Here is a 21,952-nt window from a genome sequence, read left to right as displayed (position 1 = left end):
ATCGGGGGCCGATCACGTCATTTGATCAAATGATCAGAATCGGATGGGAAGCAAGAAAACGTGATCGGGACGTCCCTAGTGTCAATATTATATCCATAACATGATATTAGACTGGATGTCGTCTGTGATTTGGGATATTGTACTTTTGTGACATGGCATAAGTGTTCTTAAAGAAATATAAATGTCGGATCGGGAAAAATCGGTACCGGCAGATACTCAAAACATAAACGATCGGAATCGGATCAGGAGCAACGCAGCACGCACGCACGCGCGCGCGCACGCACGCACGCACGCACGCACGCACGCACGCACACACACACACACACACACACACACACACACACACACACACAGGTGCAGCTTAGCTTGCTCACCCTCTCCCACCCTGCACACCCCCAGCCCTCAACTCATTTGAAACAAACAAGAACGGAGAATGCAGTACTATGGTCTGTGTCAAAGTTTGAAATAAACATAAATCCAAGCAGTGTTAAAAGCAGTAGAACAGGTTGTTTTTTCTAGATGTGAATACAGGGAAGTCTTGAAGGGGGCCATAACAGAGGCAATACATCTGAGTGAAAGCAGAAGTTTGTTCCAGTGAGATGGAGCTTTGTAGTGGAATGCCATAGTCTGCGTCCAACTTCAGAACATATTCCTTTGGGAACAGTGAAGTAGGGATGTTGTGAATTATACTATGACTTACAGTTTTTCACGATTGCTAACACACGTTTCTCAACACAATAACGGCTTTCTCAAAACGGCACACACAAAACTGAAAACATCACACACACAAAATGCAAACCCCGACACACTTTTTGCAAGATGACACTTTGCCATCAAATCTCTTATTATTATTAATAAGATGAATTAATTTATTATTATTATTATTATTATTATTATTATTATATATCCGGTCCACAAAATGGAAGCTGGTATATAGTGTGCAGCATTTGCTGCTACCGAGCTTTTACAGAACAATGAAGTGCAAAATTTAAAACACAATCTGTGAAATGGAACACACCATATGAATGGCAATGAGTCTGGAGAATGAGCCATTTCTCCTTTTGTAAAATGACTAAGTGTAGGCCTACTTTTTTCATAGTCAGACAAAGGCAGACAAATATGCAGCCAAAACAGGTTTATTTCATTTTTACTGTAAAGTTACTGTCTAATGCAGATGAGGGAGTGTGAAGCAGTGCAAATTGTGCTTTCGATTTTTGCCTGTTAACAATCGTGGAAAAACTGTAAGTGGATATGTGAACGGTTCCAGAGACGCTGCACCCAGTCTTGGCTCTCGATTCCTATTAGAAGCTCGACCGGCCGTAAGCGCCAAGAAAAAAAGGCACTGTAATGTGCCTGAATAATGCGTTTTATATTAACTGTACACTATGTGAAGACATTGAGGGTGGGATAATGACGGTGACCACCGGAGAGACGGGTGACAGCCAGGAATGTAGACGGCACCCTATAGGTGAGCAGTTAGCGCCCCAGCCTGTGTCCCCTGTGATCTTTCCCTAATGAGACTGATCATGGGTAGCTACTGGGACGTAAGTCGGGACTTGATCACCCCGGCTGGGTTGCCTGAGTGAGGGGTATGATGTTCGAGAGACCCAAAACCCCGATGACCTTGGGATACATCACTGAGGATATGTCCCAGGTGCATCCGTGCAATGTTTTCTAGTTAATGCCTCCGGAGTCCCACAGGGCTCTGTGCCAGTATTATTCTGTAGTCTGTATAATATGTGGAAACAGCGACGTAGAGTCTGTGGGGGCCACGGGGCCATGGCCCCCATGAAGAATCCTAGGGCCCCTTTCGGCCCCCATGAAGATTTTCGTGGACATTTTACATTTACATTACATATTTTCTGTAATATATAATACCTCTCCGCCGGCAATCTGAGAATCCCATCGTCAAATATTCGGGAAAACAGCACCTCCCCTGTTGTTCCTCAGGCAACAGTCTGTCTTGAGAGACACCGGCCGTCCAAGAGGTGTTAAAAAGTGCTAATCGGGTTTCTTTTGTAGTTGTTCTTGAGGCGTGGGCGCATTCGGAAATACCACACCGGAGCACACTCGCCTATTAGTTTGCATTGCACAGTGGGCTCAGTGCGCTATTTCCGAACGCGCCCATTGACACTGATCAAGAATTCACCAAAGAGACCTAACCACAGACTAGTGAGACTACACACTGACTCGAGAAAAGACCCATATCGTCCAAAATAGGCTGATCAGTCGCTGTCTGTGTATAGGCTAATTCATTGGTAAAAGGGGAGGCGGGGCTGCGGGGGGGGCCCCTTGAGGATTGATCAAACTCTTCGGCTCTGTGTGGAAACCCATGTCGAATCGAGTCGACTTGTGAGGTCAATGACTGTGTGTGTGTGTGTGTGTGTGTGTGTGTGTGTGTGTGTGTGTGTGTGTGTGTGTGTGTGTGCGCGTGCGTGCGTTGCTTTCGTGCGTGTGTAGGTGTGGTACAGACAGCTGTGGACTCAGGGTTGGATGCAGGACGGAGAGAAGGTCGTGGACGGACTGCTGAGCCTTCTGCATGAACACCTGTCTCACCTCTCTGACATCAAACCCACCTGTATGGAGGTGAGACCCTCCGTCTGTCTGTCTGTCTGTTTGTCTGTCTGTCGTGTGTGTGTAGTATTTGTATACAAATGGTGTATTTTATTTGTATTGTGCAGGTCTTAGTGTCCCGCCTTCACTCGGCGGTCTCAGTGGAGTACGTGAGGAGGATGATGAAGAGGAAGTTGAGGATGAAGAGCAGACAGGAACAGGAAACGGCCGCCAGGCTGATGCTCGACGACGCCCACAACCTCGACCTCTACTTCACTGATCAGGTGACGCACGCACACACACACGCTCGCACACGCTCGCACCTAGCACGGAGCACATGTAAGGTCTAAATTGTGTGTGTGCGTGTGTACACTCTCAGAGTTACACACCAGTAAGGGTCCATTTGGTTCCATTTCTACACTCTCAAGAGTCACACACTCGTAAGGGTCCATTTGGTTCCATTTGTACACTCAGAGTTACACACCAGTAAGGGTGCATTACGGCGCCAGTGATTTCTCTTCCGCGCTTCCTAATCGCAGCCAGCTGGCTGCTGGCTGTAGGCTCCATTGCATTGTCTTGATAAGTAACCTATAGCTACTGGCTGATATGGGTTGATAACATTCGAAGCATGTCTGTCTGTCCGTCCGTCCGTCCCCAGAGCTCCAGAGAGACAGGTGTGTCCGCGGTCCTGTCCAGGTTGGCAGAGGTCATCAGACTCCAGGATCCAGGAAGTATACAACTGGAGGTCGCAACACTGGCCAGAGACTACCCTGACCTCAGGTCTGTCTGTCTGTCTTTCTTCACAGGTCTGTCTGCAAGGCAGACTGCAAAGGCATTATGGCATGTTCGGTCAGATAACTCACGACTCTGAGAGATTGAACAAATATTTTATTATAGAATGAGAATACATTTATACATTTAATGTATATATTATCTTGGCGTTCGGCTCTGCTACATTTTCTCCCTGCTCGGCACAATTACACGGGTGCAGTACTTAGTTTAGACAGTATTTGGTTTAGACTAGTCATTGGTTAGACCAGTCCTACAATTACACAGCCATCATTAAACCTTAAGGGGTGCATACTTAGTTTAGACTAATCATTGGTTAGACATGCGTTAAGGTTAGGTTTAGGTGTGCTGCCCCGTGGGAGGTTAGGGTTTGAGATAGGTTGTAGTTGTAGGACTAATGACTGGTCTAACCAATGACCAGATAGTACCAAGTACTAGATAGATAAACAATAACAACCCCCCCGCCCCCCCCCCCCCCCCCCCCATGGGGAACAGAAATAAAATAGCAGAGCCCTCCGGTGGTGCTGGGGTGGCCGGTGGGAGCAAACAGCGCATAAAAACCAGGAACCATATGCAGAAGGAAGGCAGGAAGAATGCAGTATTAGGTTAACTTAAATACCCCGCCCGATTGATCACCTACATATAGCATCTGTCTGACAGTAGGATATCTGTACAGTGAGGCTATGAGCAGGGGTTGTAGCACCAAATTCTGGGCCTTGGGACAACACAACACGCACCTTTTTTCTGTTCTTTTTTTTAATCCCCCCCCCACCCTGGGTAATCTGACTCCGCTAGCTGGTGGCAGCAGTGAGTTAGTTCCTGCTCCTGCTCCCATCTGGTCCCTCTCAGGCAGAGACGATGTACTCCGAGACATTTCTGACCAGAGAGATATGCGGCCGCTAGAGGCGGGATCAACACGATGATGACGTATTGAAGCGCTGCCACAGTGCAAATGTAAACACAACCTAAAAAGACTACAACTCGAAATTATTATGGAGATATCATCATTTATGTCCCGCTGCTTCCGGTTTATTGTTTCTGCTTGAGAGAGACCAGAGATCCAGGCAGGAGGGAACTTGTGAACTCAATACTGCCACAATCAGGTTACACCCTGGGGCCCTAAGTAGTGGTATGGGGCACCCTATATCCCTCCCACCCTTTTTATTTAGGGGGGATCCTAACCACCCATTTTTAATTAATCTAAGACACTCCCCAGGGACCATATTCCCTCCCAGGGGCGCTCCCTAGAGGGGTGGGCGTGGCATTTCCGCATCTGATGACGTCATTATATCGATTTTGCTGTTTGGAGCTTCCGGTATCTGATGATCTCATTAGATTGGATGAGGACGGCAGTTTCATCGGTGCCAGTTTGGGTCAGCATATTGATTATGTATACATGCATTTTCATCTTTGGCAGTTGGGGGATCAATATGATTCTAGTTCTGCTTTCGAATTGGTTTCACATCCCCATCTGTTCAAACTGAACTGCGCATGCACTGATTTGTGTAGGCGAACTGTCCTATTGATTCTATCTGTGTGTGTGTGGGTCTGGGATCAATAGTTCGTATATGGGTCGTGACAGGGACATGCTTTTGCTAGGGTGTGTGTGTGTGTGGGTGGGTCTCTGAGCCGGTAGCTTTTTCATTAACACTAATCTATTTCGTAATCAGCCACTGACCATATGCTACTCTATTCCTGTGCTTAGGATACAGTGGGGTTTGAATGGTCATTATATTGGCTCCACCTCACAGACTAGTGATGTTCCTCATATGTAATGTTGGGAGTTAAGCTGTGTGTGGTGTGGTGTGTGAGTATTGATTTTACGTTTCCTTTCAACCGCAAGCAGTGGTCTCAGTTGTCTTACTGAGGAAGGGGGGACAGTGGGGAGGAAGCATACAGAGCATATCTATTATCTCTTCAGAACTGGTGCGGGGAAGAAAAAAAAAAAACTCGTTAGCGATCAATGTGACAAAAACAAAAGAACTTGTCATTCATGAAGAGAAGAGGAACCTGTGCAGGCCATTACAAATGGTGGACAAATAGTGGAGGTAGTAGACAGTTTTAAATACTTAGGCAGATATATTGACAGCAAACTCATTTTCAGTGAAAATACTGAACAGATTTTTAAAACTTGTAACCAACGTCTCCACCTACTACGCAAGCTCAACTCCTTTAGAGTGAGCAAGCATATCGTGGAAACAGTCTATAAAAACCTGATAGAGTCTTGTGTTTTAACATGGCAATGTGGTTTGGCAATCTAAAGGTCAAACGAAGAAGCAAGCTGCAGCGAATAGTAAATCTAGCCTCAAAAATAATTGGGAAGAGACACCAGCAATTAGGCTGTATCTACAATGAGATACTTCGTAAAAAAAAAAAAAACTATCAAGATAGCAAATGACCCCGTCTCATCCACTGTGCACCGACTTCCAGCTACTTCCCTCTGGTAGACGGTACAAACTAGGCATGCCATGGTATGAGATTTTACAGTACGGTACGATGCCGATATTGATAATCTATACCTCGGTATTCCAAGGTATTTATATTTATAAAAATAAAATAAAAAGATTACCCCCCTGACCTATGTCTAGTGACTACCTCCACATCCTTATAAGCCCTTCTTTGTTCCCCAACATGCAGGCCTACACATATATATATATATATATATATATCATAATATATGCCATGATTATGAATTGATTACCCTGGACCGAATGGAAACAAGACAGCAAGGACTTTTATCAGTGATCCCTTTGGATATGTGGTTGACTGTATCCTATACTGATTACACTTCTGCCAATAAAGTAATCAGTCAGTGAATCAATAGCTATTCCCCAGTCCCCATTGTATTTCACTGTACTATGGCTCCCCCTAATGGCCGTTTTGTACCCAGTATGGTGGAGCAGAGGTGATGCAATCTGCGCATGATCACAACTGTCAATGTGTGCCTCCGTGTTGACAGTCCACACTTAGTTACTACATATGGAAATATGGAATATACATTTGGATCTGGGTGTTTTTCAGCAACACTAACTCAAAGGTAGGAAGCAACTTTTCAATCTACTGCATCTGTGGGGTGAAAATATTTGTGTTAAGTGTTGTTGATGTTGTAACCGATAGTTTTTTACTGTTTGGTAAAGTTTTGCCTGGTTCAGGTTGTCTTAAGGTTTTGTTTTAATGTATGACTTGGATTATTTTGGTACGTGGTGGCGTATTTTGTGACAGTTGCATGGTTCATGATGTCTTAATGTTTTGTTTTAATGCATGACATGGGTTATTTTTGGTATGTGATGTGGTGTTTTGTGACATTTGCATGGTTCACGGTGTCTTAAGGTTTTGTTTTAATGTATGACATGGGTTATTTTTGGTATGTGGTGTGGTGTTTTGTGACAGTTGCATGGTTCATGATGTCTTAATGTTTTGTTTTAATGTATGACATGGGTTATTTTTGGTATGTGGTGTGGTGTTTTGTGACATTTGCACGGTTCATGATGTCTTAATGTTTTGGTTTAATGTATGACTTGGGTTATTTTTGGTAGGTGGTGGTGTATTTTGTGACATTTGCATGGTTCAGGGTGTCTTAATGTTTTGTTTTAATGCATGACATGGGTTATTTTTGGTACGTGATGTGGTGTTTTGTGACATTTGCACGGTTCATGATGTCTTAATGTTTTGGTTTAATGTATGACTGGGGTTATTTTTGGTATGTGGTGTGATGTTTTGTGACAGTTGCATGGTTCATGATGTCTTAATGTTTTGGTATAATGTGTGACTTGGGTTATTTTTGGTATGTGATGTGGTGTTTTGTGACATTTGCATGTTTCAGGTTGTCTTATTGTTTTATTTTATTGTATGACATGGGTTATTTTTTGGTATGTGGTGTGGTGTTTTGTGACATTTGCATGGTTCAGGTTGTCTTAAGGTTTTGTTTAATGTATGACTGGGGTTATTTTGGTACGTGATGGTGTATTTTGTGATATTTGCACGGTTCAGTTCGTTTTAAGGTTTTGTTTTAATGTATAACTTGGGTTATTTTTGGTATGTGGTGTGGTGTTTTGTGACATTTGCACGGTTCATGATGTCTTAATGTTTTGGTTTAATGTATGACTTGGGTTATTTTTGGTAGATGGTGGTGTATTTTGTGACATTTGCAAGGGTCAGGGTGTCTTAATGTTTTGTTTTAATGCATGACATGGGTTATTTTTGGTACGTGGTGATGTATTTTTGGTATGTGGGTATGTGGTTGGGGAATTTTTACATGGTTCATGATGTCTTAATGATTTGTTTAAGGTATGAGTTGTATTATTTTGGTAACTGATTGTATGTTTTGTGGCATTTGCATGGTTCAGGTTGGCTTAATGGCTTATTTTAATGTATGACTTGGATTATTTTTGGTACATGGGGGGTGTATTTTGTGGCGTTTGCATGGTGCATGGTTCAGGCATGCCCGGGCATGTCTGTGGCCGTTTGAGCTGTGAGGTTGGGGGTTAATACTGAGTAATGTACGGTTAGTTCATGCTAGTAGGGTACATGTTTAAAGTAATCATGTATATCATACTGGCGTAACTAAATTTGAAATGAGCTGACTGGACTATGTATTTTTTAGATGAACACAGTATGTTGTTCACCTACAATTATATCGATCGATGACTAGAGTAGATTGACGGCATTTTACAATAGCTACTATTAGGTATTATTGACATTTAAAGTTAGATAGACTATAGTCTATACTACATGGTGGTATAGGCATCCATGGATTTCCAGGGAATTCAACTTGAATCTGTAGACGGGGCCTGTACACAAAACACAATGTTTTGTGTTGACAATAACTACGAGGCAATAACAGCCATCATACTAGTAAATATTATGTATACTAGTTAAATTATCTAAACTCTGTGATTTGGCATAGACGTTTTTCACGACACATAGGAAGAGTCTAAACTACATGCATAATAATAAAATATGGTTGAATGTTTCAAATAGTGGATAGTTAGATTGGGTCATGCATGTTTTTAATACAAGCGCCTTAACATCACCATGTCTGATGGTGCAGTGTGTAAATGTATCAGGTTATCTACATGGTGTATACTAAAGCATGTAACACTGATGTACCGATGTTTTTCCAAGAGTTCAGAATGTATAGTTTAGAAAATTGTGTAAGTCTATACTATACGAGGTCTTTAGATCATGGTTAGCACCAAATATCATACCAAAAGTCTGTATCTTATGTTTATCAGGTTTTATTTTGATCAGAAAATAGACAATTATGCAGATGAACATACACTGTAGCACAACATGGAGCAAAATGTACAAGACAATGAATTCACCAGGGCATCAAATATACTCAGTCATCAGCTATTTATAGATCAATCATAGTGGCAATAGTTATGTCCTTGATTATTATTTTTTGGATCATATCAGGGTAAATCCTTCCAGTAATGCAAATAAGATGTACATAGCCTATGGATTCTTGACATTGGCAGTGGTCCTACCTCAATACCGCTAGTTCTCAATACCTTAATAACCCCCGGTATAAAATCATCAGTCCACAACTTGTTCATTAAATCTTTAAAATGATTGTAGAAGTAATATCGGGGCGTAATATTCAAACACGTGTGCTCGGTTTGACTAGAATGGTCTATGCGGCAGCCGTTGCAATCATCCTTCATCTGTTTGGTTATAGCGTTTGCGAGTAGTTGACCAACATGTATTTTCAGAATATCTGTAAGATTTGTGGGGTTTGTCCCAGCAAACTCATCAGTTGTCAGTGGCCAATTCAGGGGGTATGGCGGCGAAAGCAATGGTGTGTCGGAGGCTGGAGGGTCATGGGGAGCAGTTGAATTTGGGGGTGATAGGTCTACCCTCTCAAAATACTCTGTGTCCCCCGCACCATAGCCCCAAAATGCCCTCTCAAAATGTTCATCGTTCTTCGGATCATAGTCGCAAAATGCCCGGGCATCATCATATTCATCGCTGTCCGTATCTGCAGTACTGATGTTATGCCACCACGGGGGGTGTATACATGGTCCATTGCGGGTCCATCCACCATGAGAGGTCCCTTCATTCGAGTTTGATTCTCCCAATGAAGAAGTAGAATCCTCCATGGTGCGTGAATGGCGCAATATACCGACAATAATGAGTTAGCATTTTACCTATAGTGTAGGAGGGGGTGGGCTGGTAGCTGCATTTGTTGGCCCATCGGTTTCTAGATCAGAGTGGGGCGTGGGTGCATCGTTTTCTAGGGCGCTGTACGAATCATGATTTACAGGACGGTTATCCATTGAGAATAATGTAGCGCCAGCTGGCTTTGGGGGATCACCGAGCGAGAAGCTACTATGTCTGGGATTACCGAACGAGAACCCCGTAGGTCTGGAATGGCTTGTCTGGTAATCCACAAGCCTCAGTTTCTTTTCATTGAAGTAGTCCAATGATCGTGAATCCACACGTTTGGCGCCTCTAAGGTAGCCTTCCAGTAGGTCCAAAGATTGATTCTCTATAGTTGTGAAGAAATCCAAGGCTTCACACATCACATGCTTTAGAATCCCTAAATCATCCACACCAACGGCTAGTTGGATTGGAAAGCATTTCTCTTTCTCCATGATACTCTTAGGTCTTTCAACTGGGGTACCACATTGAGATTTGTATCTTAGTAGCAACCATAAATTTGACCTAGAACAGTCAACGATGAAGCCCTCAGTGTCACCACGTGAGGGTATTTCAGAGCTCGCCCGTACAAATCGACATGGCTTGATATAGCCAGGGTTTATCTTTGTATCCAATTGCAGGTACTTACAGAACTCAAGAATAGGAGGGACCAATCGCTCAAATTCAGATGCATAGATGCGTATGTAAGGCAACCGGTCTTCAAAGATACTGTCGCCTGTTTCCAATGTATAGAGTTCAATAAATCGCTGATTCTTGAAGGGAAAAAACGACAGACGAATTTTCCGCCCGTCAGATAATGTCCAAACTTTCCTATTCTCATCTTGGTAGCAGGTAGAGTACATGTCGTCTTTCTTTCTTCACGGTCAGCTAGTGTCTCTATTGTAGGATTACTCAGTTATGCAGGGTTATTCTCCGTATTTAAGAACATCCCCGGAGAGGTGGAGCCTAAAGAATAACTGCCATACTAATCATGGCCGACCTTTGAGGTCAAACAGGGTTTTGTATACAGTACCGGATACGTTACACCCTCCCCAACAAAAGAAAGGAAGGATCATCACCAATGCATAATCCTAATTAGTTACATTAGTCGCAAAGTTTAGTATACTACCACCGTAAGAACCTAACTAGAATCTAACAACGTTAATAGTGTAAATATATATATATATATATATATATATATATATATATATATGAAATAAAAACAACAATGAAGATATGATTTTTTTTTATTACTGAGAAACATAGCACGTATTTACACAAGTATGTTACACATTACATTTAATAGACATGTTCAGTTCATTCCCATTCGCTTTGGGGTTTCAACCAGGTAGAGGTGGGTTTCAACCATCTAGTTTTTAGGTGAAGCAGACGCTGAGATCGTCGACATGCCTTGGGTGCAGACAGAGGGGAGGGTACGTCCTCATCACCAGAGTCTGCAGGGGATGGTGGTGGATTGGAGTAATTCTCTGGTTCAGAGTTCGGTGCTCGGGAGGACGGGGTTGTAAGGGAGAGGTGTACAAATTCCGCATTTTCGGACAGTCCAGGAGTTTTCTTGCTCGTAGTCATGTCCAATGGTTCGATGCTAGCAAAATATTCCTCATCCGTATCGATTATTAACCCGTCCGACTCGAAGTCCTGCTCATCAATTCTCGACATATGGTTACTTAGCAGCTCCGCGGCCATGATCTCGTCCTCTGCCCTCTCTTTGTATAATTCAAAATCACGGGTATAGACAAATCTACCCCGTGTTGAATTATATTCCTCTAGTCTGAGAGGGGTAATATACGGGGTATATGACTGGTGCTCCACAGGTTCAACGGGGTTACGCGGTTTACCCATAGCCTCCATGACTAATACTGAGAGGAGATAGTTAATGACAAATGGTGTTTCCTGATAAATTATCTCCTATAGCCTTATCCTCTGGTGTGAATAAGCCTTATCCTCTGGTGTGAATAAGCCTAACTCTCTTTGCTCTATACATACATCTAGATCTGAGCCCTCCCTTTTAATTAGTTTGTTCCTTAGCTATACACCCCACCCCTCTCAGTGATTATTCATGGTAGTGTCTACAATACATTTACACTGATACATTTCAACTAGGCTATTAACTTATGTTGTCGTCAGCAGTTTCAAACCAGTATCTAAAAAATAATGCATGTTTCTACATGTACATGTATCAATTTTTGTTAATTATTAGCCATACGATTTTGAACAATAATGATCAATATACTTTATAATTTAAGCTTGGAGAGTCCACGGCATAGGCTATATAGAGTAGATGCATAGATGTAGATAATATCCTTATTGCCGGTATATTGCGCCATTCACGCACCATGGAGGATTCTACTTCTTCATTGGGAGAATCAAACTCGAATGAAGGGACCTCTCATGGTGGATGGACCCGCAATGGACCATGTATACACCCCCCGTGGTGGCATAACATCAGTACTGCAGATACGGACAGCGATGAATATGATGATGCCCGGGCATTTTGCGACTATGATCCGAAGAACGATGAACATTTTGAGAGGGCATTTTGGGGCTATGGTGCGGGGGACACAGAGTATTTTGAGAGGGTAGACCTATCACCCCCAAATTCAACTGCTCCCCATGACCCTCCAGCCTCCGACACACCATTGCTTTCGCCGCCATACCCCCTGAATTGGCCACTGACAACTGATGAGTTTGCTGGGACAAACCCCACAAATCTTACAGATATTCTGAAAATACATGTTGGTCAACTACTCGCAAACGCTATAACCAAACAGATGAAGGATGATTGCAACGGCTGCCGCATAGACCATTCTAGTCAAACCGAGCACACGTGTTTGAATATTACGCCCCGATATTACTTCTACAATCATTTTAAAGATTTAATGAACAAGTTGTGGACTGATGATTTTATACCGGGGGTTATTAAGGTATTGAGAACTAGCGGTATTGAGGTAGGACCACTGCCAATGTCAAGAATCCATAGGCTATGTACATCTTATTTGCATTACTGGAAGGATTTACCCTGATATGATCCAAAAAATAATAATCAAGGACATAACTATTGCCACTATGATTGATCTGATTGCATCGTTATATATATCTATATATATATATATATATATATATATATATACATACATTATAAATAGCTGATGACTGAGTATATTTGATGCCCTGGTGAATTCATTGTCTTGTACATTTTGCTCCATGTTGTGCTACAGTGTATGTTCATCTGCATAATTGTCTATTTTCTGATCAAAATAAAACCTGATAAACATAAGATACAGACTTTTGGTATGATATTTGGTGCTAACCATGATCTAAAGACCTCGTATAGTATAGACTTACACAATTTTCTAAACTATACATTCTGAACTCTTGGAAAAACATCGGTACATCAGTGTTACATGCTTTAGTATACACCATGTAGATAACCTGATACATTTACACACTGCACCATCAGACATGGTGATGTTAAGGCGCTTGTATTAAAAACATGCATGACCCAATCTAACTATCCACTATTTGAAACATTCAACCATATTTTATTATTATGCATGTAGTTTAGACTCTTCCTATGTGTCGTGAAAAACGTCTATGCCAAATCACAGAGTTTAGATAATTTAACTAGTATACATAATATTTACTAGTATGATGGCTGTTATTGCTTCGTAGTTATTGTCAACACAAAACATTGTGTTTTGTGTACAGGCCCCGTCTACAGATTCAAGTTGAATTCCCTGGAAATCCATGGATGCCTATACCACCATGTAGTATAGACTATAGTCTATCTAACTTTAAATGTCAATAATACCTAATAGTAGCTATTGTAAAATGCCGTCAATCTACTCTAGTCATCGATCGATATAATTGTAGGTGAACAACATACTGTGTTCATCTAAAAAATACATAGTCCAGTCAGCTCATTTCAAATTTAGTTACGCCAGTATGATATACATGATTACTTTAAACATGTACCCTACTAGCATGAACTAACCGTACATTACTCAGTATTAACCCCCAACCTCACAGCTCAAACGGCCACAGACATGCCCGGGCATGCCTGAACCATGCACCATGCAAACGCCACAAAATACACCCCCCATGTACCAAAAATAATCCAAGTCATACATTAAAATAAGCCATTAAGCCAACCTGAACCATGCAAATGCCACAAAACATACAATCAGTTACCAAAATAATACAACTCATACCTTAAACAAATCATTAAGACATCATGAACCATGTAAAAATTCCCCAACCACATACCCACATACCAAAAATACATCACCACGTACCAAAAATAACCCATGTCATGCATTAAAACAAAACATTAAGACACCCTGACCCTTGCAAATGTCACAAAATACACCACCATCTACCAAAAATAACCCAAGTCATACATTAAACCAAAACATTAAGACATCATGAACCGTGCAAATGTCACAAAACACCACACCACATACCAAAAATAACCCAAGTTATACATTAAAACAAAACCTTAAAACGAACTGAACCGTGCAAATATCACAAAATACACCATCACATACCAAAATAACCCCAGTCATACATTAAACAAAACCTTAAGACAACCTGAACCATGCAAATGTCACAAAACACCACACCACATACCAAAAAATAACCCATGTCATACAATAAAATAAAACAATAAGACAACCTGAAACATGCAAATGTCACAAAACACCACATCACATACCAAAAATAACCCAAGTCACACATTATACCAAAACATTAAGACATCATGAACCATGCAACTGTCACAAAACATCACACCACATACCAAAAATAACCCCAGTCATACATTAAACCAAAACATTAAGACATCATGAACCGTGCAAATGTCACAAAACACCACATCACGTACCAAAAATAACCCATGTCATGCATTAAAACAAAACATTAAGACACCCTGAACCATGCAAATGTCACAAAATACACCACCACCTACCAAAAATAACCCAAGTCATACATTAAACCAAAACATTAAGACATCATGAACCGTGCAAATGTCACAAAACACCACACCACATACCAAAAATAACCCATGTCATACATTAAAACAAAACATTAAGACATCATGAACCATGCAACTGTCACAAAACACCACACCACATACCAAAAATAACCCATGTCATACATTAAAACAAAACCTTAAGACACCGTGAACCATGCAAATGTCACAAAACACCACATCACATACCAAAAATAACCCATGTCATGCATTAAAACAAAACATTAAGACATCATGAACCATGCAACTGTCACAAAATACGCCACCACGTACCAAAATAATCCAAGTCATACATTAAAACAAAACCTTAAGACAACCTGAACCAGGCAAAACTTTACCAAACAGTAAAAAACTATCGGTTACAACATCAACAACACTTAACACAAATATTTTCACCCCACAGATGCAGTAGATTGAAAAGTTGCTTCCTACCTTTGAGTTAGTGTTGCTGAAAAACACCCAGATCCAAATGTATATTCCATATTTCCATATGTAGTAACTAAGTGTGGACTGTCAACACGGACACATTGACAGTTGTGATCATGCGCAGATTGCATCACCTCTGCTCCACCATACTGGGTACAAAACGGCCATTAGGGGGAGCCATAGTACAGTGAAATACAATGGGGACTGGGGAATAGCTATTGATTCACTGACTGATTACTTTATTGGCAGAAGTGTAATCAGTATAGGATACAGTCAACCACATATCCAAAGGGATCACTGATAAAAGTCCTTGCTGTCTTGTTTCCATTCGGTCCAGGGTAATCAATTCATAATCATGGCATATATTATGATATATATATATATATATATATATATATGTGTAGGCCTGCATGTTGGGGAACAAAGAAGGGCTTATAAGGATGTGGAGGTAGTCACTAGACATAGGTCAGGGGGGTAATCTTTTTATTTTATTTTTATAAATATAAATACCTTGGAATACCGAGGTATAGATTATCAATATCGGCATCGTACCGTACTGTAAAATCTCATACCATGGCATGCCTAGTTTGTACCGTCTACCAGAGGGAAGTAGCTGGAAGTCGGTGCACAGTGGATGAGACGGGGTCATTTGCTATCTTGATAGTTTTTTTTTTTTTTACGAAGTATCTCATTGTAGATACAGCCTAATTGCTGGTGTCTCTTCCCAATTATTTTTGAGGCTAGATTTACTATTCGCTGCAGCTTGCTTCTTCGTTTGACCTTTAGATTGCCAAACCACATTGCCATGTTAAAACACAAGACTCTATCAGGTTTTTATAGACTGTTTCCACGATATGCTTGCTCACTCTAAAGGAGTTGAGCTTGCGTAGTAGGTGGAGACGTTGGTTACAAGTTTTAAAAATCTGTTCAGTATTTTCACTGAAAATGAGTTTGCTGTCAATATATCTGCCTAAGTATTTAAAACTGTCTACTACCTCCACTATTTGTCCACCATTTGTAATGGCCTGCACAGGTTCCTCTTCTCTTCATGAATGACAAGTTCTTTTGTTTTTGTCACATTGATCGCTAACGAGTTTTTTTTTTTTCTTCCCCGCACCAGTTCTGAAGAGATAATAGATATGCTCTGTATGCTTCCTCCCCACTGTCCCCCCTTCCTCAGTAAGACAACTGAGACCACTGCTTGCGGTTGAAAGGAAACGTAAAATCAATACTCACACACCACACCACACACAGCTTAACTCCCAACATTACATATGAGGAACATCACTAGTCTGTGAGGTGGAGCCAATATAATGACCATTCAAACCCCACTGTATCCTAAGCACAGGAATAGAGTAGCATATGGTCAGTGGCTGATTACGAAATAGATTAGTGTTAATGAAAAAGCTACCGGCTCAGAGACCCACCCACACACACACACACCCTAGCAAAAGCATGTCCCTGTCACGACCCATATACGAACTATTGATCCCAGACCCACACACACACAGATAGAATCAATAGGACAGTTCGCCTACACAAATCAGTGCATGCGCAGTTCAGTTTGAACAGATGGGGATGTGAAACCAATTCGAAAGCAGAACTAGAATCATATTGATCCCCCAACTGCCAAAGATGAAAATGCATGTATACATAATCAATATGCTGACCCAAACTGGCACCGATGAAACTGCCGTCCTCATCCAATCTAATGAGATCATCAGATACCGGAAGCTCCAAACAGCAAAATCGATATAATGACGTCATCAGATGCGGAAATGCCACGCCCACCCCTCTAGGGAGCGCCCCTGGGAGGGAATATGGTCCCTGGGGAGTGTCTTAGATTAATTAAAAATGGGTGGTTAGGATCCCCCCTAAATAAAAAGGGTGGGAGGGATATAGGGTGCCCCATACCACTACTGCCCTAGTAATTGTGTCCCACCAGTCCGACGTCCCTGGCTATGAGTAAAATCTATAGAGTGCTATGTCTACATAAAATGCTATCTAAGTATGTATCATTGTCTTGTTTATTATTGCAGTGCTCGTCACGTGTCGGCACTCCTGTCCGTCAAAAGCACCCTGTCCTCCGCCGACCTCAGATCAATCAAACTCAGTGTGGAGGAGGTCCGCCCATCGCTCTCCTCCACCAATCACAGCCTGCCGTTCTTCTCCAAAGTCACGGTCAAAGGGACAGGCAAACTGGGTATCAAAACATGAAGAGACAAATGAAGTGTCTGTCTGTCTGTCTGTCTCCAAATGTATGTAGATCCTTAGATGGCTTTGATACAGTACTTAAAGGAGAATTCCATGCTTTGTAGTTGTTACAAAGCAGTCCAGGTGTTTTTTTTGTGCAAAAACTCCTTATTGGCTATTTCCCCTACCATAAGCCCTCAATGAATTGAATGGGAATTGAATGGGCCTATGGGGCTAATTCGCTTATTTCCATCTAAATAAGTAGTAAAGTGTGCCACTTGGGATATTATTTACATTATGAAGAGAAGATATACAAAAAAATATATATTTTGAGCTATGTAAATAAGCGAATTAGCACAACACCCCATAGCCTCATTCAATTCAATGCAATTCATTTAGGGCATATGGTAGGGGAAATAGCCAATAAGGAGCTTTTGCACAAAATAACACCTGGATCTCTTTGGTGGGGATGTAACAACTACAAAGAAAGGTAAGAAAGCCTTTTAGTATGGAATTCTCCTTTAACCACCTCAGCCCTAGGTAATGTACAGCAAAATATGTGACAATTTTCACCTATAATGGCGTGTGCGAAATAGTGACCCCATGGTGGAAGTGGTTAAGTAGATTCTAAATATTTGTGTTTAGCTGTTTACTATGAAAAGCACTTTGCTTTGATACTGGGTACATTTAATGTGAGCTATTATACTATAAGTGATGATTATGAAATTAACTGGAGTCACTTTGTGAAATATATAAGAATTATTACTGCAGTGACTTTGTAAAATATATTTACTTTTACCCATATAATAAGATTTTCATGTTCTCCCGTCCTTTACAGCAGGGGTAGGCAACCTTTGGCACTGGTTCCAACCTTGGCACAAAGGAGGGTGATCACTGGCACACTGGCATAAAAAAACAAACAATTACCGGTAAATAAACAATTAAAAAAATGTAGTCAAATAAATGAATTCACTCATATTTGTATGTAAATTACATCCTGCACATCATTCTACATTCATTAAAACTCTGAACTCTGACTGGGGGAGGGAGATAGGAGGCCTATGCTCTGAGTCCAATGATCATTATAACAATGTGAAAGAATATTTAACAAGGGAAAATGTTATATTCGTGGACAATCAAAACATGTTGGAATTGTGGTGTGGTGGCATTAAAGTGACACACTGACTATCCAGAAACTAAAAACATGGCACTTTGTTTCAAAAACACACACACACACACACACACACACACACACACACACACACACACACACACACACACACACACACACACACACACACACACACACACACACACACACGTCACACACACACACACACACACACACACACACACACACACACACACACACACACACACACACACACACACACACACACACACACACACACACACACACACACACACACACACAGATGGTATGAGGTTATGAACATCTGTTTGATGCTAGCGAGGAATGTTCCACATTCTCTCACAACAAAGCTGGGTGCTGCTGTTGAATTCCAACTCCATGACAGTTTTTTTTATTCTGAATCCATTACAAGCATTAGTTTTGCACAAAATGCACTCCTTGTCAAAATATTGTATATATATTGTATATATTCATAAATCCAATTGCTGACCGGCTGTCTGTATTGGTATTTTTTTATAGGGGTTTCTTTATAGGATTAACATCCTATGGCAGGCAAAAATGTCAAACTTTCCTTTCACTTTAAGTAGCATGTAACAAACTACAGTAGGTTTTCATGATTCTGAAACAGCCGCACAGCCACAAACTAATGCTTGGAATGGATTTAGAATCATGAAAACCCCCTAGTTTGACATGTCACATATACTTAAAGCATAAGGAAAGTTTGACATTTTGGACATTTTTGCCTGCCATAGGATGTTAATGAAAAAGAAAATTGCCCAATACTAACAGCAAGTGGATTCATGAATGTGTGTATATAGACAATATTTTAGGCCAATAAAAAAGACTAGCCTATACAGTAACAAATGTCCCACTTTAAACAAAAGAAACCTGTCGGCTGCCGGACTACTGTATGAGTGACTGACTGTCACAAGCGATACAGAGACACCTCAGAGACAACTTGCTTCGGCGCTCTATAGCAATAAGTGGGCCCTTACGGGTCCATTTGGTTCCATTGCATGCCTCTCAGAGGCATGCAAGTCTGTGAAATGAAAATGTTTGAGAACCACTGTAGCCTATCTAGATGTGATGCAACTGAAGTTTATTCTTTTGTGGAAATGTGCTTCCCTCTGGTGGTAGAACTCACGTAGTTATTATTTAGTCACAAGCTTGTTACTTCTCATTGGTTCAATACTTACACTGCACGCACGCACGCACACACACACACACACACACACACACACACACACACACACACACCATTTTTACTTTTATCATTCCGATCTACAAGCTCACAATCCATTGCGATGTAAAGTTCAGATTAATTGAAAATGGTGGACCCTATTGTAAACAAGTGTAATGCATATGGTGCATATCCATAAGTGTTGTCCTCACTGATCACATCCATAAATTATGGTTTCTCTCCAGTGTGAGTTCTCGCATGGCGTTTAAAGGCTATTTATGCGAGAGAAGTGTTGTCCACACTGATCACATCCATAGGGTTTCTCTCCAGTGTAGGCTACTGAGGAATTTTATGTTCAGGTTTGTAGATTGAAGGAGTCAAATAATGTATTAATTATGGCCTTAACAGGGATCACAGAGCGATACAGAACGAAAATGCATCGGATGCAACTGTATCATAGCACTTACCCTACCCCACTTACCCTACCCCCTTAGATAGCATTTCTGTAGACTTAGATAGCATCTGATACAGACTTATAGCATGTTATGTAGACGGCACTATAATTGCATTGTATATAGTCATAGCACGCCATAGTACATATGTACTGTATAGCATAGTAGTATATATATAGCGTATATGTATAGTCTCATAATATAGATATTCCACTGTTACTTTCTTAGTTTACGCATGTTTTATGATAAATGCTTTTGTGATGTATTCCCATGCTTTTGTTCCTGATTATTGTAAATCGCTCTGGATTAAGAGCGTCTGCTAAATGCCTAAATTGTAAATTGTATTCCAAGGTCATCAGGGTTTATGGTCTCGCGAACATCATACCCCCCACTCGGGTGACCCAGCCGGGGTGATCAAGTCCCGAGTTACGTCCCAGTAGCTACCCTCGATCAGACCCACTAGGGAAAGACCAGGGCCACACAATCCGTTGGCACCACTCCGGAACTACTATTCTGACTGAGAGGTACAATTACAATTAGATACAAGGTTCTCCTTTTGCTTTTGGAAACACTGGAGGCAGTGTCTATATGTTTTTAATTGACTGTATGGAGTGAAAATAATCTGGTATGTAGGCTATCTCTATGATGTATTGTTTGTTTCGGTGTCTTGTTTTGTATGGACCATAGTGTCTGCAATAAAGTTCATCCTCATCATATTACATTCTAAAAATAGCCCACCACCACCAGGGATTAAATCTCACAGTTTGAGAGACAGCTTTGTCCGCGGCGTAACCGTCTTTAAATAAATACATTAAGAAAAGCCTATGGGAAAAATGCATTGCGATTCATTTCCTGGGCCACTCTGAAAGGGGGAGGGACTGCGACGCTCTATAGTTCACAATCTCAAACAATACACCAGGAGGCATCAGCGTAGTGTTGCTGGATCAGTACGACACACGTCACTGAGCAGATTTATTCACACCTGGTTATATACACATCATCATAACAAGCATATCCGGTCTGGGGTTTGTTACTTCACAATAAGAGTTTATCAATAATAAAATATATATACAATTCAGATCATAGACATCAACAAATATCACTATAAAATCAATTCAGCACAAAAGGTCTTTTTTTTTAGGGGTCAAGGAGGTCGGGTTGAGGGGTCAAGTACCCCCTTTGACCCCTCGTGGCGCCGGGCCTGAACATAACATACATTTCAGCTTGGTTCCAACAGTGTTTAAATAAACAATGACAGTTATAGTGTGTAGATTATCTGTTCTGTACTGAGTGGGCCATCTGCATTTTAAAAACAGCAAGTGTGTTGGTGTGTGTGGGCATTAGTTAAATGCTTTTTTGCTGTCCTGTTTTGTAAAGAATTATTTTGACTGACATTTCACTTCCCCAAATTAAGGTTTAAAAATATAGGTTAGAGATAAGTCTTACTATACAATTAGTGGAGGAGGGTTTATGATTAGACAAGACATATATTTAGAAGATAGATGACAGGGGCTCGTTGCAGGCCCGGCGCTAGGATGAAATGACTGAGGGTCAATAGAGATTTTTGAGGGGGCAAAAAATATCGAAATCATATTGCGTTGTTAAATCAAGCAGGCAGTATCAGTTGTATGACTCAGGCGGTCCTATACAATATTAGAATGATAGCGCTGCCCCACCAGGGGGGTTTTGCCCTTTTGCGATGAAAATGCTTCAATCTGGTGCACTTTGAGATAAAAATGAGGCTAGATCTATAAAGAACTACACACATCATATTGGATTATTATCATCTTTACTGTGCTACTATTGCCATTTGCCAACATCAGCAGTATAGGCTACAAAACAAAGCATTGGATAGGGCAGGGAAACTTTGATGATGGAGAGGGCCACTATATTTCAAACTCACTCCAGAGGGCCACAATGCATAGCCTATAGTCAAAGGTAGCTGATCTACAAGCTCAAAACGTGTCGCAGTGCAATGCATTTTGAGCTTGTAGATCTACTTTTTTGCTATTTTTAAA

At 41.1% G+C, this 21,952-nt stretch overlaps 1 protein-coding gene across 1 annotated transcript in view; it reads left to right on the top strand.

The window, feature by feature from the left end:
* Positions 1-18,078, top strand: part of tnfaip2a (tumor necrosis factor, alpha-induced protein 2a) — a 30,818-nt gene extending 12,740 nt beyond the window's left edge. Inside the window, exons 12-16 of the mRNA XM_083791093.1 lie at positions 2,461-2,586; positions 2,682-2,837; positions 3,212-3,333; positions 16,996-17,159; positions 17,988-18,078. Of these exons, the coding sequence (XP_083647219.1) occupies positions 2,461-2,586; positions 2,682-2,837; positions 3,212-3,333; positions 16,996-17,159; positions 17,988-18,040 (621 nt within the window). The 3' untranslated portion in view covers positions 18,041-18,078. The remainder of the gene's footprint in view (positions 1-2,460; positions 2,587-2,681; positions 2,838-3,211; positions 3,334-16,995; positions 17,160-17,987) is intronic.
* Positions 18,079-21,952: the final 3,874 nt, after the last annotated feature.

The sequence above is a fragment of the Protomyctophum parallelum genome (genome assembly GCF_964188405.1).
Source record: "Protomyctophum parallelum genome assembly, chromosome: 19".
Taxonomy (NCBI): Eukaryota; Metazoa; Chordata; class Actinopteri; order Myctophiformes; family Myctophidae; genus Protomyctophum; species Protomyctophum parallelum.
The sequence above is the reverse complement of the archived record's forward strand: the minus strand, read 5'-3'. Positions and strand labels throughout refer to the sequence as shown.